Source organism: Orcinus orca, chromosome 11 (genome assembly GCF_937001465.1).
Source record: "Orcinus orca chromosome 11, mOrcOrc1.1, whole genome shotgun sequence".
NCBI classification, from domain to species: Eukaryota; Metazoa; Chordata; class Mammalia; order Artiodactyla; family Delphinidae; genus Orcinus; species Orcinus orca.
The window spans coordinates 91,273,357-91,291,605 of record NC_064569.1 but is presented as its reverse complement, the minus strand read 5'-3'; the positions used below and the strand labels follow the sequence as shown (position 1 = coordinate 91,291,605).

Genomic DNA, 18,249 nt, shown 5'->3' with positions numbered 1-18,249 from the left:
GTTTTAAAAAAAACCTGAGTCATTCCAGTAGGTATGTAGTGGTATCTCTTGTGGTTTTAATTGGTACTTCCTTAAATTCTAACCGTGTTGAGCAGCTCTTCATTTGCATAGTTGCCATCCGCATTTCTTTGATGATGGGTCTGTTAAATCTTTTGCTCATTTTAAAAATCGAGTTGGTTGTTTTCTTTGGTGAGTTTTGAGAGTTCTTTATTCTTGTTACCAGTCCATTGTCAGATATGTGTTTGCAGATATTTTCTCCCTGTTATTTTAAATTATAAACATAGCTTCTTTAGTGTATCAGAATTTTGGATTGGATTCTTTGGGGCTTTCCATAGAGCCTCCGTGTTGTGAATACCCAAGAGAACTATATGTAAGAGGGTGAATCTAGGCTTGCAGGAGGGTGGAGATCTTGGAGGGTCAGGTGGAATTGCCTCTCCCCAGGGACTGAAGGGTACTTGTGAAAAGGAAGCAAGAACTGAGGGAAAAATAAGAGTGGTAGTGGTGGCCAGGACTTTTGGTGGGAGAATTCAGTACAGCCAGTTCAGGGATGGGAGGATGGCTGTTAGAACTGTCTACAATAGAAGGGTAAGGAGCATGAGAGGAGCCAGGGGGTTAACGTGGAGTGTGTTGAATCTAAATGAAGTCAAACAGGGAGCTTCATTTGGTAGGTAAGAGAGAGGCTTAGAGAGGGGATGCAACTTACCGAAGAACTGGGCCTTAAATTCAGATCTTTAAGAACATTTGTGAAGAAGGGCAGCATATTGAGTTGGGGGCAGGAGGGGGAAAATGAGGATGCTAAGCTGGGGTGACATGTTTTTGTTATTCTTTATATGCTTTACATAATTTATAAATACTTTTCTTGTATCTACTCAGTATTTAGTAAGACATAACAACAAAGCTGGAATGACCGCAGAATTGGTGATGGAGCTGGTAAGAGTTTTGACTGTAAGTCAATCTGGAATATATTTTGGGTTAAAAGAAAACATTAGAAATCTAATGGGAATGCATTTTTGGCACAACAAGAATGTTTGGTTCTTCCTGACACCGAAAGGGAAAGAGGATACTAAAGACAGTAAGAGGTCATAAGTTTGGCTTTTGCTAGTTACAGTTAGCTGTGAAACTACTAGCTCCCAAGGTTAGGATTTATTGGAATTGGAATTGCCTTTGGATTAAAAGAGGATGATGAAAGGAAATGTCTGGGAAAGCCTGATAATAGTAGTATTGGATTCCTGGTCTAATTCAGGCACTCCTGAGTACGCTCCTTGTCATTACATTTTCCTGATCCTTTCATAACTCTGCAGAAATTGAGATTGAGAAAAATTAAGTGATATGTCCAAAGTCATGTAACTAGTGGGTGGGATTCCTCCCTAGGACTGGGTGGCATCAGAGCTTGTTCTCTTTTCACTGTACCAGTGCTGATCATGGTGTCATTTGAACACTGGTGTCAGTCCACTGTTGGTTGCCAGCTCACTGCAAGATAGATACAGGACTTGATAGTGAGCATGTAGAAGCTTTTATAGCATTTTGATGGAGTAATTTTGTGAGTGTTGAATCTAATAATAAAACGTTTGGGGTGGTATTTTATATGTCTTTGTTTTTTTTAAATTTCATTTTTTCTAGTAGTTCATTTTATTGCATTTTACAAAAGTACCATTCCATGATGGATTGGGAATTAAAAAAAGAAAGGGGTTGCTACAGTTAGTTTGAGAAGCCCTGCACTATGCGGTGCTGCCTCTCTCCATTTGTGATACTTGCATCCATAGGCAGTTTGCTCTGGCATTTCAGCTGACTCTGAGTTCTGAATGGCAGCAGGGACAGGGTCAGTAGAAAGGGGAAGAGGCAGGAGGGAAGGTGAGGGTCTAGTGGAGACTCTGGGAGAAGGCTTCAGACTGCTCTCAAGTAACAGAAGGGTGAATCCCAGGTCTCCTAAGATGAAGGTGGATACCATGCTTCCTTTGGTCAAATGCAGTGTTTGGATTGTGGCCACCTTTCTGTAGAGTCCTTACCTGCTTTTTATTACTGTCTGTGGCAATGCTGGTGTTGTTATAGAGGAGAACAAATACAGGAAAAGGAATTTATAGAAATAAAGTTGACAGAAGGTAAGAATTCAGAAAATCTGAAACCTCCTTTTCCCTCTTCACAACTGCACATGAGCACTCACCTTGAAGTGTTTTCCCTTTAAGGGAAAGGCTGCAGTTTTTTGGCAGAGCTGAGAGTTTTGATTGGCCCCCTCTACTGCTGTTTGCCACGAAGAATCCTGACCAGTCCAGTTTTGTTCAGAGCTGGTTGGGGAGTCAGCTGAGCTGCCAAGTTCTCTGCACCCAATTCGAAATGTATTAGTGTTTAGGGAGTGGGCCAAGTCTCTCAGATGCGCCTCCTACAGTTCAACTTTCCATGTTCCAGGAGGAAATGTGACCCTCCTGTTTCTGGAACCCCAGGTCACAGATTCTTACTTCTCTCTGAATGCCTTTGAAGCCTTGCCAGTTTAGGGAAGCGGGGAGATTAACTCACTGAAGGGAGTATGTTTTTAGGGAGGTTACCCAGAATGGGATACCCTAATTAGTGGCCCAGGAAAAGGAGCCCACATCCTTCAGGTTACCTAGGATATGAGGTTAAGGAAACAAGTATCAGTCTTATGGGATTCTTTTTATGAAATGGCAAAACAGGCCCTCTAATTTAGATCCTTGTTTGACCAATTTTAGTTAGGATGAAACATCGATCACACTGATGTAGATAAAGGCAGGCAATATCGCATGGTACGTATCTCTTGCCAAAACCCTTACATGTGGTCTACAGTAAACTCCTGCCATTCTGGTTGTGGCCGAGGGCAGGACTGCGGACCTGTGACAGTTCTAATTGCAAACCTTGTACTTGCTTTGCTGGTTCTTAATCCCTAGAACCAAGCTAGGGTCAAGAATGGGTTCCCGATTGCCATGGGTATGACTGTTGAGATAGTTTTCAGTGCTCCTGTGCTGGTGACAGCTGTAGGTTGGGAAGTAGTTTATGTAGGTCTGCCCTTCTCTCTATGGGGATAAGCTACTTATTTAACATTTATTGAACCTGTGATAAGTATAGGCAGTTTATAATGCCAGCTTTTAAATTTCAAGGCAAAATAATTTTGATAATTTTCAGATTCATTAGAACCCTCTTAACATTTGAACAGAAGGTGGAAGATAAGGGAATGAGGCATGTGGAGGAAGCGGCATTCTGGGATCTGTCACAATACTTTACCCTTACCTCAGTGTCATCAAGTCTGGGAATAAAACTACGTCTGAACATCTCTGTGTCTCTTCTGTAGGTTATAAATTTCCTGAGGAGAGGGCAGTTTCTGATCCTGTTTTGTATTTCTCAGAGAGTCTGACCTTCTTGGTAGATTCAATAAATATTTGTTGAGATCAATTAAATAAATAAACAGCTTCTAAAGTAAGCACAAAGGACAGAGTGCTAATTCAGTAGTTTATTTGTGAATTTAGTTCTCCAGGTCTTCATGCTGTACTTCTCTGATCAGGTTCCTGAGCCCAAATGACTCGCCTGGTACTTGGCCTTAAACTTTCTCCCCTCTGCCTTTGGTTATGCTCTCCCTAAGCAACGAGAAGACGGGGAATGAGGTTTATAGACGATTCAGACCAGCGGACACACTCCACTCCTTCTCCCCCACCACACACCCAACTGCTTTCTGTATGGTCTTTGGGGACAATTAAAAAATTTTTTGCCGTAAAGGTATGATTCCTAGGTGAAGCTGGGAATTCCTAATTGTGTATGTACTCATATTTTTGTTAGATGTGTGGAATTTGAGGGGGTAGCAGTGCTGGAAATAACCTTAGGGTCTCTTCCTCCCCCCCACGTTTTACCAGTGACAAAATAGAGACCCAGAAAGGTTAAGCAGTTTATTCCTAGCCACATGGTGAATTAATCGTTCATCAAGACTGTTCTCCAGGTCTGCCAAGTCCTAGTTCTAGGCATTTACCGCACTACCAGAGAAGGCCTGTTTTTTATAGAAAGCATCAGTAAGACCTGACTTCCGGCAAAAACGAATATTGGCAATTTAACTTAGGAATGTGAGTGCAAAACCTTTTTCCCTTTTGAATGCTAGAACTATCCCAGAGTTTCTCTTTTTCTGCTTTTTGCATGATTTAGAAGACAGAACAAAAAGAGAAAAGTTGCATAAAGGATATGCTTCATTTAAATGCTTAAAGAAAAAAGTAGGGCACTTCAGATTCCTAAAAATAACATTTTTTTAAAAATCCCAAAATTGTGTAAAAAGGGATTTTAGTTGCACAAATTCTGTAATTTTCTGGGGTTGTCTGGGCCGGGGGAGGATGCTAGCTCTCCAAGTGCTTTATGTTCTTATATTCCTCTTTTGTTTGTGGTGACCCCAGAACGGGAGATGGAGAAACGTTCTCTGAAGAGTGATCTGGGGGGAGGGATGAGAAAGTTGCAGGCGGGAAAGCTCAGCCTAGCGGTTTTAGAGAGGGTTGTTTTTTTTCTTTTTTAAAAAGGAAAGGTCTGCTAGGAGCCTGGTCCTAACTGATTCCAGATGGGCCTGCTCCAGTACAAAGGTTTTCAGTGTGTTTGGGATGGGACAGACCATGAGGGCCCCCTGAGCACTTCCTGTGCAGCTAGGCAATTGTACTCACCTAATCAGAAACAGCCGTCATTGCTGGGCCTCAAGAGCAGCCATCTTGGGCTGTCTTTGCGCCTCATTCTGTGAAACTGCCCTCTTCTCCTGCCTGGTTTATCTCCCCATTCTAGTCTCCTTTCCTCTCTAATCTCTTCTCTGTTTGTTTTCAGGGGACATATATATTACTTATGGGGTGGGAGCAGTGGGGAGGAGGAGGAGGGGAAGGGAGAAATAGGAGGAGGGAGGAGGGTGAACAGCCAAATTAAAGACAGATGCTGAAAGGCTTTTTTTCCTGGACCTGGGAGATATTTGCTGGAAGTGGGTATTGGGAACATGAGAATGTGAAGCAGACAGGGGAAACCAAGCCAACTCTGCTTTTTAATTTCTTCAGTCCGGCATCCTTTCCAGAAGGGCTCAGAATAAGACGTGGTTTGTTTACATTATAAACTGAGTATCACTGGCCCTTTCTGGCTGTTTGCCACAGGGCAAGTTTGACAGTGACTTTAAGCACAATAGAGATAGAAAGATGTTTTGTGCTCACATCCCATGGAGCATTGTTGCCAGGGGAGCATACCTTCTGTGCTCTGATGGAGGCTTGAATTTGGCCACCTTCTCAACTACTGCAGTGCATCTCAGGCACTCTGCACAGATGAAAAGAGGATTTTGTGGTGATGCTCAGCTGCAGGGACTATGAATCGTTCCCGTGGGCCTTCCACACTCCACCAAGGATATATTTTATGTATAAATTTGATTTTCTCTTTTGGCGCAGATGCCTGTTAGACCATTTGGTTCAGATGTATGCTTGGTGTTTGAATCTCAGTTTTCTGGATCTAGCTGATGATTGCAGAAACTCTGTGGGCCCAGGGGTTCGTCTGGGTCCTTGCAGTTTCATCCTGATCCATTTGGCTGTTGTATTCATGTTATTGCATAAATGTGAATTTATTAGGATTGAATACGTAAAATTCTGTGTAGGAATAAAGTTCTCCGAGGCCTTGAGTCTTAAAAAGCTGCTTTTTATTTTTAATTGGAATTTTTTTGGGGGAAATTGTAGATTCACATGCAGTTGTACAAAAGCTGCTTCTGAAATGGCAGGAAAGCAGAGGTTCTGATTTAGAGGCGGATAGACACCTTTCCTTGTCTTCTGAAGCAGAGTGGAAGAAGATTGGATGAGGGGCCCTTGAGCCCTCCGCTCACCTTGTTGGCTCTCTGCTGTCTTTGGTGTACGCACTTGTCAAATACTAGAAGTGCTCTAGCACGAGAAGTACCCAGTTGCAGTCCCTAGTTCAGGCAGGCCATACCCTGAAACCTTGCTGATGTGCTTGAGCAGAGACAATGCTCAGAATGTAGGGATAGATTGGGGGTGGAGACATTGTAGACCTTGGAAGAAGTGAGTTGGAATTGATAGGGTTGAATCAACCAGACATATTTGGTTGGGATCACTAGGATTACTCCGTTCATTGTTTTCCTATTAGCTTAGATGTCATCTTCCTAAAGAGGCCTTCTTTAACCTAAAGTACATTTATCCCAATTTTTTTTTAACATTTATTGTGATTTGCAACTAAATATTTGCTTATTTACTTGGTAAAATATTTTTCCCCAATTTGACTATACTTCATGAAGATAGGGACTGTGTCTGTTTTTCATACTGTATACGTGGTACCTAGACTAGTAGGTGTACATATCATAAAAGTTCGTTGAATGAATATCATGGGAAATTATGGTTCCTGCTGAAAAGCTTAATTCTTAGTTGGCCAACCCTTTGCCTATTATTTTGGGTCAGAATAGAGACTTGGAAAATTTTCTAGATGAAAGAGTTTTAATCCCTTAGGCTTCTTCTCTTCTTGTAACAAATCAGTAAACTACCTTAGCTTGAGGTCATCACTTAAGCTCTACTAATAGATTCTTGCATCATTTCAGAAAATGTGTTTAAGGCCTAGAATCCCAGGCTCTGAAGCATCTGGTCCACCCTGACCTCTAAAATTAGTAGACTTATTCTTTTCCCTCCTGTTCTACATGTTTAGAAGAGTAGCACAATTCTATTTTAATGCTTGTTACAAAATAGAATAAGGAAAACTCGATGACTCTGGTTTAAAAACTCTCTGCTCATCTAAATTGGTTTAATGGCTAGTCTTCCCTTTTACCACTTCAGCTTCTCATCTTGGAAATGACCTTCCCTAGATTTATCTTTATAAAAGGGGTCACATATATATTAGATCCCTAACTCACTGGGACTCTTTCTTAGGCTTGGCATTTTGTTTGTTTGTTTCTAAGTAACTTTTCTCCCCAAGACCAGGAAGAAAAGGTTAAGTAATTATGGGCAAGAAAATTAGAAAACATATAGGAAAAAAATGTAGGGTTGTGTGGGTGTGTAAGAGTGTTTGTGTATGCATATATATATTGATATTTTCCCCTTCTCTGCCACATTCTTCTGTACCTAGAATGAGATTTTTTTATTCTGGGAAAAATTGCATAACTTCTGGATTCGGCTATTTCTTTTAGGTAGTTGAACTATAAAATACTGAATTTGTAGCTGTTACCTTATTAAGGTCTTTGGTCTACTCTTTTGAAAACTGGTAAATGATGTGGTTTTTAGATATGTGTATTGAAGCAGTACCAGTAATAAAGTATTGACTTTGTCCTGCTGTTCCTTATTGAAGTCGAAATTTGCTTGGAGAGCTGAGAGTCATAGAGGATTGTTATTTTTGAGCTCTGAGGTCAAAATCCTCACAATTAATATTTAAGTGTTATGCTGTCAGCTAAGGTTAATATTCATTTAGGTCAGGGATCCCCTCTTATATATCGCTTTTATCTCTTGTAGCACCTAACACAGTCCTGGGCACATGAGAGGTGCTCAGTGCAGTTAATTTAGTGTGATCTTGTGTAACTCACAGGTTGAGTTGGTTGATCTGTTTTTTGGAGGAAAACTTCACTTGTGCATTTTATAGACACATACATGGTGTGCCTGGGAATTTTTAAATATGTATTTAAAATGCTACTTTATTCAAGTTTCTAGAGGAAAACATATGAGCATATCTTCAAGGTATTCTTTACTTGAACCAGGACATAAATAATAACTATAAAGGAAAAAAATGATAGATGGACTACATTAGCATTAGGGCTATCTTTTCATTAAAATGCACCATTAAGAAAATAAAAAGGCATGCCACAGAGTAGGAGAAGATATTTGCAATACACGTATCCGGCTGAGATCCAGAATACGTAAATAACTCCTTCAAATCAGTATATAAAAGAAGTCCTGTAAATTAATCTTTGAACAAGCCAGAAAAAAAAAATGAGCAAAAGATTTGAATAGGTACTTCACAAAAGATGAGAAGTGGTCGACATCGTTAATCATCAGGGTAAAACAACCATAGTGAGATACTACTACACTAACTCCAGAAAGACTGAAATGGAAAGGGCACACGCTACCAGGGGTTAGTGAGGTTGTTCAGCATCAGGAACCCCCCTCAGGAGCCCTCATGCACTGCTGGTGGGGATGTAAGTTGGTACAACTTTGGAAAATCTGCAGTTGGCAGTATCTATCAAAGCTGAACATAAGTGTACCCTATAACCAGCACTTCTACTCATGCTTATATGCAACAGAAATGTGTACGTATGTGCACCAAAAGACAGGCACAGGAATGTACGTAGCAGCATTTTTAATAATAGCCCCAAGCTGGAAATAACACAGTTGCCTTTCAACAGTACTGGAATATTTTCCAATAAATTATAGTTATAAAATGGAATACTTTACAGTAATAACAGTGAATGAACCATTGCTGTATTCAACAAATGAGTCAGTTTCACAAATGTAATGTGGAACGAAAGAAGCCAGCACAAAAGTACAGTATATAATGTGTGATTTCAGTTATATGAAGTTTAAAAACAGGCAGAATGAATCTATGGTGTTAAAGTCATTACTGTGAGCTGGTAGGAGTGACTTTGCAAATGCCCTAGATGGGCTTCCAGTATGCTGATAGTGTTCTCTCTCTCTCTCTCTCTCTCTCTCTTTTTTTTTACTTAGATGCTGCTTTACATGGGGGGTTCACTTTGTGGAAATTCATTGAGTTGTATACTTCTGATTTTTTCCCATTTCTGTATATATAGTCACTTCTGTAAAAAGTTTGCTAAAAAATTAGATTTTCTTTTTGTCGTGTGAAAAGCCTATAGATAGCTTTTCCTCTGATGCATGTACTAATCCTTTGCCTGTCAAAGCTGGTAGGATGTGGGCATGCATATACGTTTATGTGTTTGTATATTAGAGATGTCGTATGGGCATGAAGATGCTTCTCTTATTAATGTAAATTTGCTTGTCAAGTATTCAACACACTAAGAGTTTCAGACAGCCATTGGAAAAGAAAAGTGATAAAAAAAAAAAACTCCACTGATCACTTTTTAAACTAGCTCTCTGAGAAGAATAAGGAAACTTTCACTCTGCCTCACTGCACAGCAAATTTGGGGTTTGCTCTGCAGATAGAAGAACCTCTTCATTAAATGTTCTCCATCACTAAAGGCTTCATTTTCAGAAGAATGCACCTCCTTTTGACCTTTATTCTTTTTATAAAATTAAGATATAATTGAAATACAACATTACATTAGTTTTAGGTGTACAGCATGATTCAATATATGTATATATTGCAGATGGTCACCATAATATGTCTAGTTAACATCCATCACCACATGCAGTTACAGAGTTTTTTTCTTGTGGTAAGAATTTTTAAGATCTACTCTCTTAGCAACTTTCAAATATATGGTACAGTATTATTAACTGTAGTCACCATGCTGTCCATTACACCCCCATGTCTTATTTATTTTATAACTGGAAGTTTGTACCTTTTGACCACCTTCACCCATTACCCCACCCCAATCCCTACCTCTGGCCACCACCAATCTGTTCTCTGTTAGGGTTTGGGGTTTTTGTTTGTTTCTTTGTTGTTGTGGTTGTTTTTAACATTCCTCATATAAGTGAGATCTTACAGTGTTTGTCTTTCTCTGTCTGACTTATTTCACTTGGCCTAATGCCCTCAGGGTCCATCTGTGTTGTTGCAGACGGCAGGATTTCCTTCTTTTTATGGCCGAATAATATTCCATTGTATATATATACCACATTTTCTTTATCCATTCATCCATCAGTGGTTACTTAGGTTGTTTCCATGTCTTGGCTGTTGTAAATAATGCTGCAATGAACGTGGGCATGCAGGTATCTTTTCGAATTAGTATAGTGCTTTTGTTTCCTTCAGATAAATACCCAGAAGTGGAATTGCTGGATCGTATGGCAGTTCTATTTTTACTTTTTGAGGAACCTCCATACTGTTTTCCATAGTGGCTTCACCAGTTTACATTCCCACCAACAGTGCACAAGGGGTCCCTTTCCTCCACGTGCTCACCAGCACTTGTTATTTCTTGTCTTTTTGATAATAGCCATTCTAGCAGGTGTGAGGTGACATCTCATTGTGGTTTTGACTTGCATTTCCCTGATGATTAGTGATGTTGAGCACCTTTTCACGTACCTGTTGGCCATCTGCAGGTCTTCTTTGGAAAATGTCTATTCAGATCCCCTGCTCATTTTATAATCAGATTGTTTGTTGTTTTGTTATTGAGTTGTATGGGTTCTTTATGTATTTTGGATATTAACCCCTTATCAGATATATGATTTGCAAATATCTTCTCCCATTCAGTAGGTTGACTTTTCGTTTTGTTGGTAGTTTCTTTTGTTGTGGAGAGGCTTTTTATTGACCTTTATTCTTATCATGGAAACTATAAAGAGAGGAACTCTTCACATGATATTAAAAAAATTTTCCCCCTTACTCTATGGAAATCTAACTCAAAGCAAGGCAGTTTAGGAAAACCTAACCTGGATGAGGTAGAAAATCATGTGGCCTTGACTTCTCTCAGCTGGTCATATCTCTCAATTCTCAGTCTGGCCTTAGTAAAATTCTTGAAAGTCATCTTAAGATTGCCATGTTGTTTTCTGACCATACCTGCGTAAATCTTCGTTCTCTCTCCCTGGAAGGCCCTTACCTGCTTCATTTACCTCAGTAAACTCCTGGAGTCATTCTCCACGATGCCTTTGAGAGGTAGCCATTCCTCTTGTGTCTTCTCACTCTACCTGTATACTCTGCCATATCACAGACTACACATAACTGTGTTTATTTGTCCTCCAGTGCTCGCCTTTTGAGACTTACCAGCTGGCATGTGGTAGGTGTTCAATAAATATTGAAAGAAAGTATGAATGATTTGGCATATTTTCTGAAAAACAATAGCTATTTTCTACGGATTAAAAGTCGATGATAATAGTTGATATTAGTAGATATATTTTAAATTTTTTCAGAAGTGATACTTCGTGTTAATTTCTCAGTAAACCCAGGAATGTATTTACAGCAGGGGGCGTATTGTGGCAGTAGGCAAAAGGGATGCTAACGGTTTACATGGGTATCAGACATGAGCCCTTGGCCTCTTTAGCGTGGTCCTCTAATAGCTGATTTAATATTAGTGGAATCTCTGGAGAAATACTTTGAAATGCTCTCATTCTGTGTGCAGAATGTGAGATCATAAATAATCTAATGTACAGATCTTGACTGCACAGGGTTTATGGATTAAAATCAGCAGATGAGACTGTGTAGGCATTAGGACCTTATGACTGGGACAGTGTAGGCGTTTTGACAGTGATAATTTTGTTCATCTCAAATATTATAAAATTTAATTCCAGAATATGTTATCTGAAGTTTTATCATTTCACTTCAGCATGTAATTTCTCAAGCCAATTTTAATTTTAAAAGATCTGAGTAGAATCATTGCCATTTGTCCAGAAGTTTAGACTAATAGGATTAGGATAATAAATTAATAAGTATTGAGTGCCTGCTCAGCATTTAAAACTGTTAGTATACCTAAAAAGTATGACTTTGACCTTGATGTCAAGCAATCTGTATTTTATTTTATTTATTTTTAAATTTTTTTTTGGCTGCATGGGCTCTTCATTGTGGCATGCGGGCTGGGTTCTCTAGCTGTGGCGTGCAGGCTCCAGAGCACATGGGCTCAGTAGTTGCTGCACATGGGCTTAGTAGCCCTGGGGCACGTGGGATCTTAGTTCCCCGACCAGGGATCGAACCCACATCCCCTGCAATGGAAGGCGGATTCTTGACCACTGTACCACCAGGGAAGTCCCGCAACCTGTATTTTATTGATGACATAAGAAATCACAGATACAAAGTGATTTCTGACTGTTTCTTTCCAACCCCAACTGTCTGTAAATGGGAGGCCAAGCAGAAGAAACACAGGCTTTGGAGTCCAAACACATCTGGGTTAGAATCTTAGCTTTTAAAAAATTAAATAAAAAATTATATAACCGTGGTCACATTGACATCTCTGGAATTGTTGTTTCTCTGTTTGCAAAGAGAGGTAAGAATATATGCAAGTTGCAGTTTTTTGGTTTTATTTTTGAGAATTAATGACAACCCATATAAAACCCCTGGCACATAGTAAGTACACTTAATGTGTGTTTGAATGAAAGGAGTAGGTAAATAGAGCTTTATTTGCAGTAGTCCACTTAGTCCAGACCATTCTTGATAGATGTCATAATGATAACTAATGTAAGTCAAGCTCCATAATTGATTGGATGGGCAATCTTGGAAACTGTGCTTCAGTCTTCCCATTGCGGAATAAGGTGACTGACCTTCTGTTTGTTTAAGAATATTGAGAACTTTTAGAAGAGTGTTCATCATAGTTAGCCTGTGGAACCGTCTGATTAGTGGTGTACACAGTAAAGGTTTCACACAAGGAGTGGCTTGTTATGAGTCCACGTGGAGTGAAATGAGGAAGTACAAACCTCAGAGATGGGCTAGTCATGCTGTGTTCCTCCTCCCCCTGACTGCCCCCCCCATGTGAGTTTCTGTTGTTTATTAGCAAATACCGCATCCTTTGCTGTGTTCTATAGCAGTTCTGAAGCTTAGTCTGGATGCCTGTATGTTAACTGGTGGGGCATTTTGACTCTGCTGAATGTTCCAGATTGTTTAAATTCTGTTTGGGGCAAATGACTATTTATCGTACAAAATTATTTTCCTTTCATGTCTATTTTTTCACTGGAGAGTTGGTGCCCTGGAGCTGAGTCTCTGCCCTGCAAACCCAAAATACAGTTTTCCTGGGTGTGTCTTATTTTAATCCACCCCCTTTCATACTGTAAGGCTCTGACCTGCTTGGAGCCTTTCCTACTTGGTTACAATTGATGCTTTGTCCTTTAGAGTCATATATGACTAGCCACTGGGTTGGCTCAGTGTTCAGCTATCAAATATGGCTCTGACAAAAAATCATTTCCCTAGAAATGGGCAGCCAAGCTGGAAAATGAAACCCTGGTCCATATTGAGTCATTTAGGGAGAATGAGTAGCAGTTTCAAAATTAGAGTTAGGACTAAGCAAAGAAAAGATAGGGCCAGCTCCAAAATTGAGAACTAGTCAAAGATTAGCTGGATTTTACTAGAAGTAGACACCTTTGGGGGAACTATCTGTGGTTCAAGAAAGTATGCATACATTGTGCCGTATCTAATGAGTATGGAGGGATAATTTTCTAGAAGTTCATGTTCTTCCTCTGTGGATTATTGATTTCTGTTAATATCCACAGGAATTTCACTACTAATGATGTCAGCTTACTCTATATTCAGTCCCTTTGGCCCAGGGACTTAAACTACTTTACATTAATTTTGTCAGTAATTCTTATAACATCCCTGTGTGGGAGCTGCTTTTGAGATGAGGGATGTCAGAACTTGCTCTAGTTTACATTGCAGGTCAGTCTCTGGGATGGAAAATTCGACCCAGGATTTGTGGTTCTAGGCTTAGCATGTTTGGTCACTGAAGTGTGCAGTCTTTCAGCTTCACTTCTCTCCCCTTTTCCTCCTCCTTTTTTTCCTCTGCTGGAGGAAATAATATCAAGCAAATAGCGAGGGAATCCGGTCTTCTGAGTGGTTGGAGACTTAGGAATTCTGCCTTTAGGCATGGAGTTTCCAATCCTTGGCTTGAGATGGAAAGAAACATCAGAAGACCGATGCTCAGCCCATAACATGTCCTAACTGGTTTTTTGACCAGTGCGTACTTTTATTTTTGTTCTTTTTTTTTTTTCTTATTGGGAGGAGAGGAGGGTGTGAGAGTTTTCTGTGTGCCAGCCTTATATGTGGAACAGTCAGATGTTTTTAATGCTCAGCAGATACTGCTTTGGGTTGGGGGCCAGAGAGAAAGAGGTGAAGCAGCCACTTTAGGGTGGGGTTGAGAGAAGGGTGGAATGTAGGAAGGAGGACGTTTCTCTGTTTTCTTAGTCATAGGACTCTGAATCCCAAGTAGCTAAATTTAGCTCAGGTTCCTGTTGAAAGCATCATTTTTTGGGGGCGGGTGGTAAGGGGAGAACGGAAAACCTTTTTGTGTATCCTGCTCCATGAAGCCAATAGGGAAGCAGGAGGAGGTGAGGTTGCCATAGAGATGGTAGCTGTGTGCAAGGGGAGAGCAGCAGGGTTTAGAATTCCAGGAAGGAAGAGAGAGTGATGTCATCAGATTCCATGGACCAGCCCAGGAACCCCTGTGAGGTTGGTGGGGAGTTGGGTGTGCGTGGGGGGTGGTGGATGGGAGTTTGTGCAGGGGAATTGTGGCTTCAGTAAGGTGTGGGGAGTCCAGTTCAAGCACAGAGGTTGGTTGTGTGGAATCGTGCTGATCTGCGTTAATGCCTGCTTTTTAAAAATCTGTAAATCATTCTGAATTTGCAGAATATTTTCTTTGTTGAAAAGGATATATTCACTTAACAAAGAAGCTAATCCAGATGTAGGAATATAATACCTTTCTGGAGTTATGTTCCCTGTAGTATTTGTGTGTGCCTTTATCCTCTGTACGTGAGGGTATTTGTGCACCTATTTTGGATATATAGTTGCCTTTGTAGGATGCCTTTTATGGTGCTGCATGCAGTTAAATGCTTTATTAATGCCTGATTATTATATTTATTTTTCTACGGATGGGTGTGTATAAATAAAGCACACTTTTTATTTTTAAAAAATCTGGAAGGAAATCAAAGCCATTGCTTTTGCAGCAGAAAGGAGAACTGCATGCTTCAGGACAGTTGTTCTGAACATATGCGTGCGTGTCCGTACTGATAGTGAAGGGCAAATGTGTTTCTTTTGGAATGAGTGAGGGGCTAATATTTTTAAAAACAAATATAACAGAGTCTGTGCATCCAGATGAGTATTGTCCTTCAAAATAGTCACTTTGACTCTGGTGATACAGCCACTGCGCAAAACATAAAGAACTCTCCTTTGGAATCAGCTTCAGAGATGAGTGATGAGGACAACATTTTTAATATCTAACATCACATTTTTTATTTAAAAAGAATACCTAGCTTGATCAGACACTGGATTTCTTTGAACTGGCTTTTCCTGATTTGGGGTTGTCAAAAAAATCAAATCTGTGTTCAAATGATGAGCTTTTGTCCCAGTTAAAGATATTTAAAGTCATAGGTTTAGGTTCTGAAGGCATTTTCATTTTCAGATCAAGAGCTCCTAGATTATGTAGTTTAGCAGTGGCTGCATGAATGATGGCAGCATCTGAGGAATAAGAGCATAGCCTTCTCAGGGCACAGTCTTCTGAGGTGACCCATGTGGACTTACTTGTTCAACTGTGTTTGTTAAAATCAGTGACATTACCATTGGGTGATCGAAGGAGCATTTTGTGATGTGTCTGAGGGCACAGACTGAGGAACCAGATTGATTCAAGTGTGCACCCCTGTTCTGCTGCTCAGTGACGACCTTGGACAAGTAGCAGTCTCTTGGTGCATTGGTTTCCTCGTGTCTAAAATGGGGATGATAGTGCTATAAGTACCAACCTTACAGTGTGGTGCTGAGGGAAAGTAAACTAATACAGAAAACACTTAGACATTTGGTATGTTCTCAATCAGTGTTTCCTTTGGCTATTGTCATTAATAATTAATTATACATTTCTTTGAATCACAGAATTATGAGGTAGAAGGTTTCAGACACCCTGAATGTCCAAGAGGGAGGGGCCTAGGAATCTATAATTTTTAAGTGATTCCCAGATGATTACGATGAACAGCCAGGTTTGGGAACCGCTGTGTGTAATCCATTTTGAGTATGGCCCAAGCACTAGAAGTGTCATCATTTCCTGAAATCTTATTAGAAATGCAGAATCTCAGGTGCCACCCCAGACCCAATGAATCAGAATCTGCATTTTTAACAAGATACCCTGCAGTGACCTGTATGCATGTTAAAGTTTAAGGAACACTGCTTTTCTTCTACCAGTGGGAGTAATTGGGTGATAACTACAGGTTAAAGATGGATTATTTCTCAGTTATTCCCATTGGTAGAAGAGAAACAGTCAGGCTAAGCCAGTGTGTAGATGAGCCTGCACTTCCCTTCCCTGTTGCTTAGCCTATAGGGATAAGTGCTTTTCTGGACTAAGTCACTGTGTACCATTTAACGGAAAGAAGAGAGTTATAATTGTGCCTCTGCCTCTACCACTTACTAGTTGTTTGGCCTTGATCTAGTCATTCAACCTCTCTGAGTCTCAGTGTCCTCAGCTGATAACGGAAGTAATACCCAGACCATGCAATAATGTGCATGAAGTATCTAGCACATCGCAGTGTCTGCACACGTTAGTGCCTCCCCCCTCCCCCGCCCCCTTCCCCCTTTCAGTGATGATCTGTGTAGTAGTTCTGTTCCCTCAGAAAGGGCCACCAGTCGAGACCCAACACCATTCTCTCTGGGTAGTTTCCTTGCCTCTTGCCCTTCTTTCAGCTATCTCGAGCATCTCATTGTACTACAGAAAACCGTACGTATAGTTTTCTTTGCCACTTTTTTCTGTTAAGTGCCTTTTACTTAATGGAGACTATCTAAGAGGGCTGGAAGAACTACAGGAGTTGAATAGTGGAGCTGGTGTAGGAATTAGGTGTGATGAGATCTGATAGAGGCAGCCCTTTCTTGAATTCTTAGTAAGCTGACCATATGTTATAGAAAATTAATTTGTATTTTAAAAAAATTGCTGTTTTTAAAAAAAAACCCACCGTGAATTCATATGATTTCATTTAAAGTCTTCTAGACTAGTTGCAAGCAAGAATTAACATGGCATTTATCAGAAGATCCTTGAATTGTAATGAGCATTATCTTTTTTCTGACCAGGGAATTAATATGATAAGGGGAAGTTCAGGGACTTGCTCTGGGGACACCAGAAGTAGATGGCAGAGAGTTTAGGTCAGAGGATTGGCAATCGTAGCAAGTAGGGCATTGGAAGCAACAGCAGGAGTAGGAGATAGAAAGGCCCATTGTCACTCAGCTGTATAAATCTTAGGGGACTGAGGGATAAGGCAGGATTGTGAACTCAAAGCGTATAATAAAAATTGTTATAATAATAGCTTTCCTCTCTATAAGGTGGGTACACTCCTAGGTGCTTTGTATATATTATGCGTAATCTTAACATCTCTGCAAGGTATAGGAATAATAGATCAGAGAGGTTGAGTAACTTGCCCTCAGTCACTCAGCTAATAGCAACAGAGCTCGTTTGAAATCATGTTGAATAGCAGTGTGAGTGATGAGACTGTTTTAAAAGCTAAATTGAAATAGCAAATATATGCCAGTTAAAGTAAAATTTATTTTGTCTGTATTGACCTTTATGGCTAAAGGGTTAACATGTTAGCCTATCTCAGAGGGATTTTTGGAATGTTGCAGAATTATCCTTTTGGGATATATTTCCTTTATACTCTGAGGCTAATAAAGAGGTATCTTTTTTTTTTTTAAAGTCTGCAGTTCAGTGAAAGAGCAGTTTCAACTGAATATCACGATACAAGCGTTGTTTGACCATGGGATTTTGACTATGACCCATGATAAGAGATCCATTTTATGTGACAACCTAGTGTATAGTTAGATGTTTATCTGTATATATGTGACCAAAACACGTTTCATGGAATAATTTTTACCCTTACTAAACGTGAGGTACTTGATTCTTTCTTTCTGTTTAAAAATTCTATTGTAGTCCAGTATAGTGATTCTTAAAAGTGTGGTCTATGGACCTCACTTCCCCCGCCCACAAAGGTACCCAAGAACCTTTTAGGGGGGTCTTCAAGGTCAAAACTCTTTTCATAACATTAAGATGTTTTTTGCCTTTCCTACTATGTTGACATTTGCACTGGTGTTGTGTAAGCAATGATGGGTCGTCCTAGAGTGAATCAAGGCACCGGCACAAAACTGTACTGGTAGTCATTATTTTTTTTTACCACCACACCCTTGTACTTAAAGGAGGGGCGAAAAACGTCAGTTTCATTGATATTATATAATGAAATGTGTCAATATTGAGAAGATCTTTATGACTTAGTGAACCAGTATTTTATAAACAAACAATGCAAGATGTTACGTAATCATGATAGGTGAAAATTCATTCAAAATGCAGGACAGGCCAATGGGTCTTATGAAAAAAATTCATTGATATGGTTTCAGATGTCACACTGCAACTAACTTTTACAGAACTGTTACTTTTCAAGTTTTGGTATAATATTAAGGAAGAATATCCATAGATATGTGAAAAGACTATTAAAGTACTCCTACTTTTTCCAAATACATATCTGTGGAAGGCCAGATTTTCTTCATATACTTTCA

General features: G+C 39.9%; 1 protein-coding gene across 25 annotated transcripts in view; it reads left to right on the top strand.

Moving 5' to 3' along the window:
- Positions 1-18,249, top strand: part of RBFOX2 (RNA binding fox-1 homolog 2) — a 261,734-nt gene that overhangs the window by 47,106 nt on the left and 196,379 nt on the right. The window contains exon 1 of one of the 25 annotated variants that reach the window (XM_049694672.1): positions 14,095-14,187. The exons of 20 other annotated variants lie outside the window; for them this stretch is intronic. In XM_049694672.1, coding sequence (XP_049550629.1) covers positions 14,146-14,187 — 42 coding nt within the window. In that variant the 5' untranslated portion in view covers positions 14,095-14,145. Of the gene's footprint in view, positions 1-14,094; positions 14,188-18,249 lie in introns of those variants that run through there. 4 more of the 25 variants (XM_033417304.2, XM_033417310.2, XM_004286210.3 and 1 more) reach the window with 4 other exon arrangements.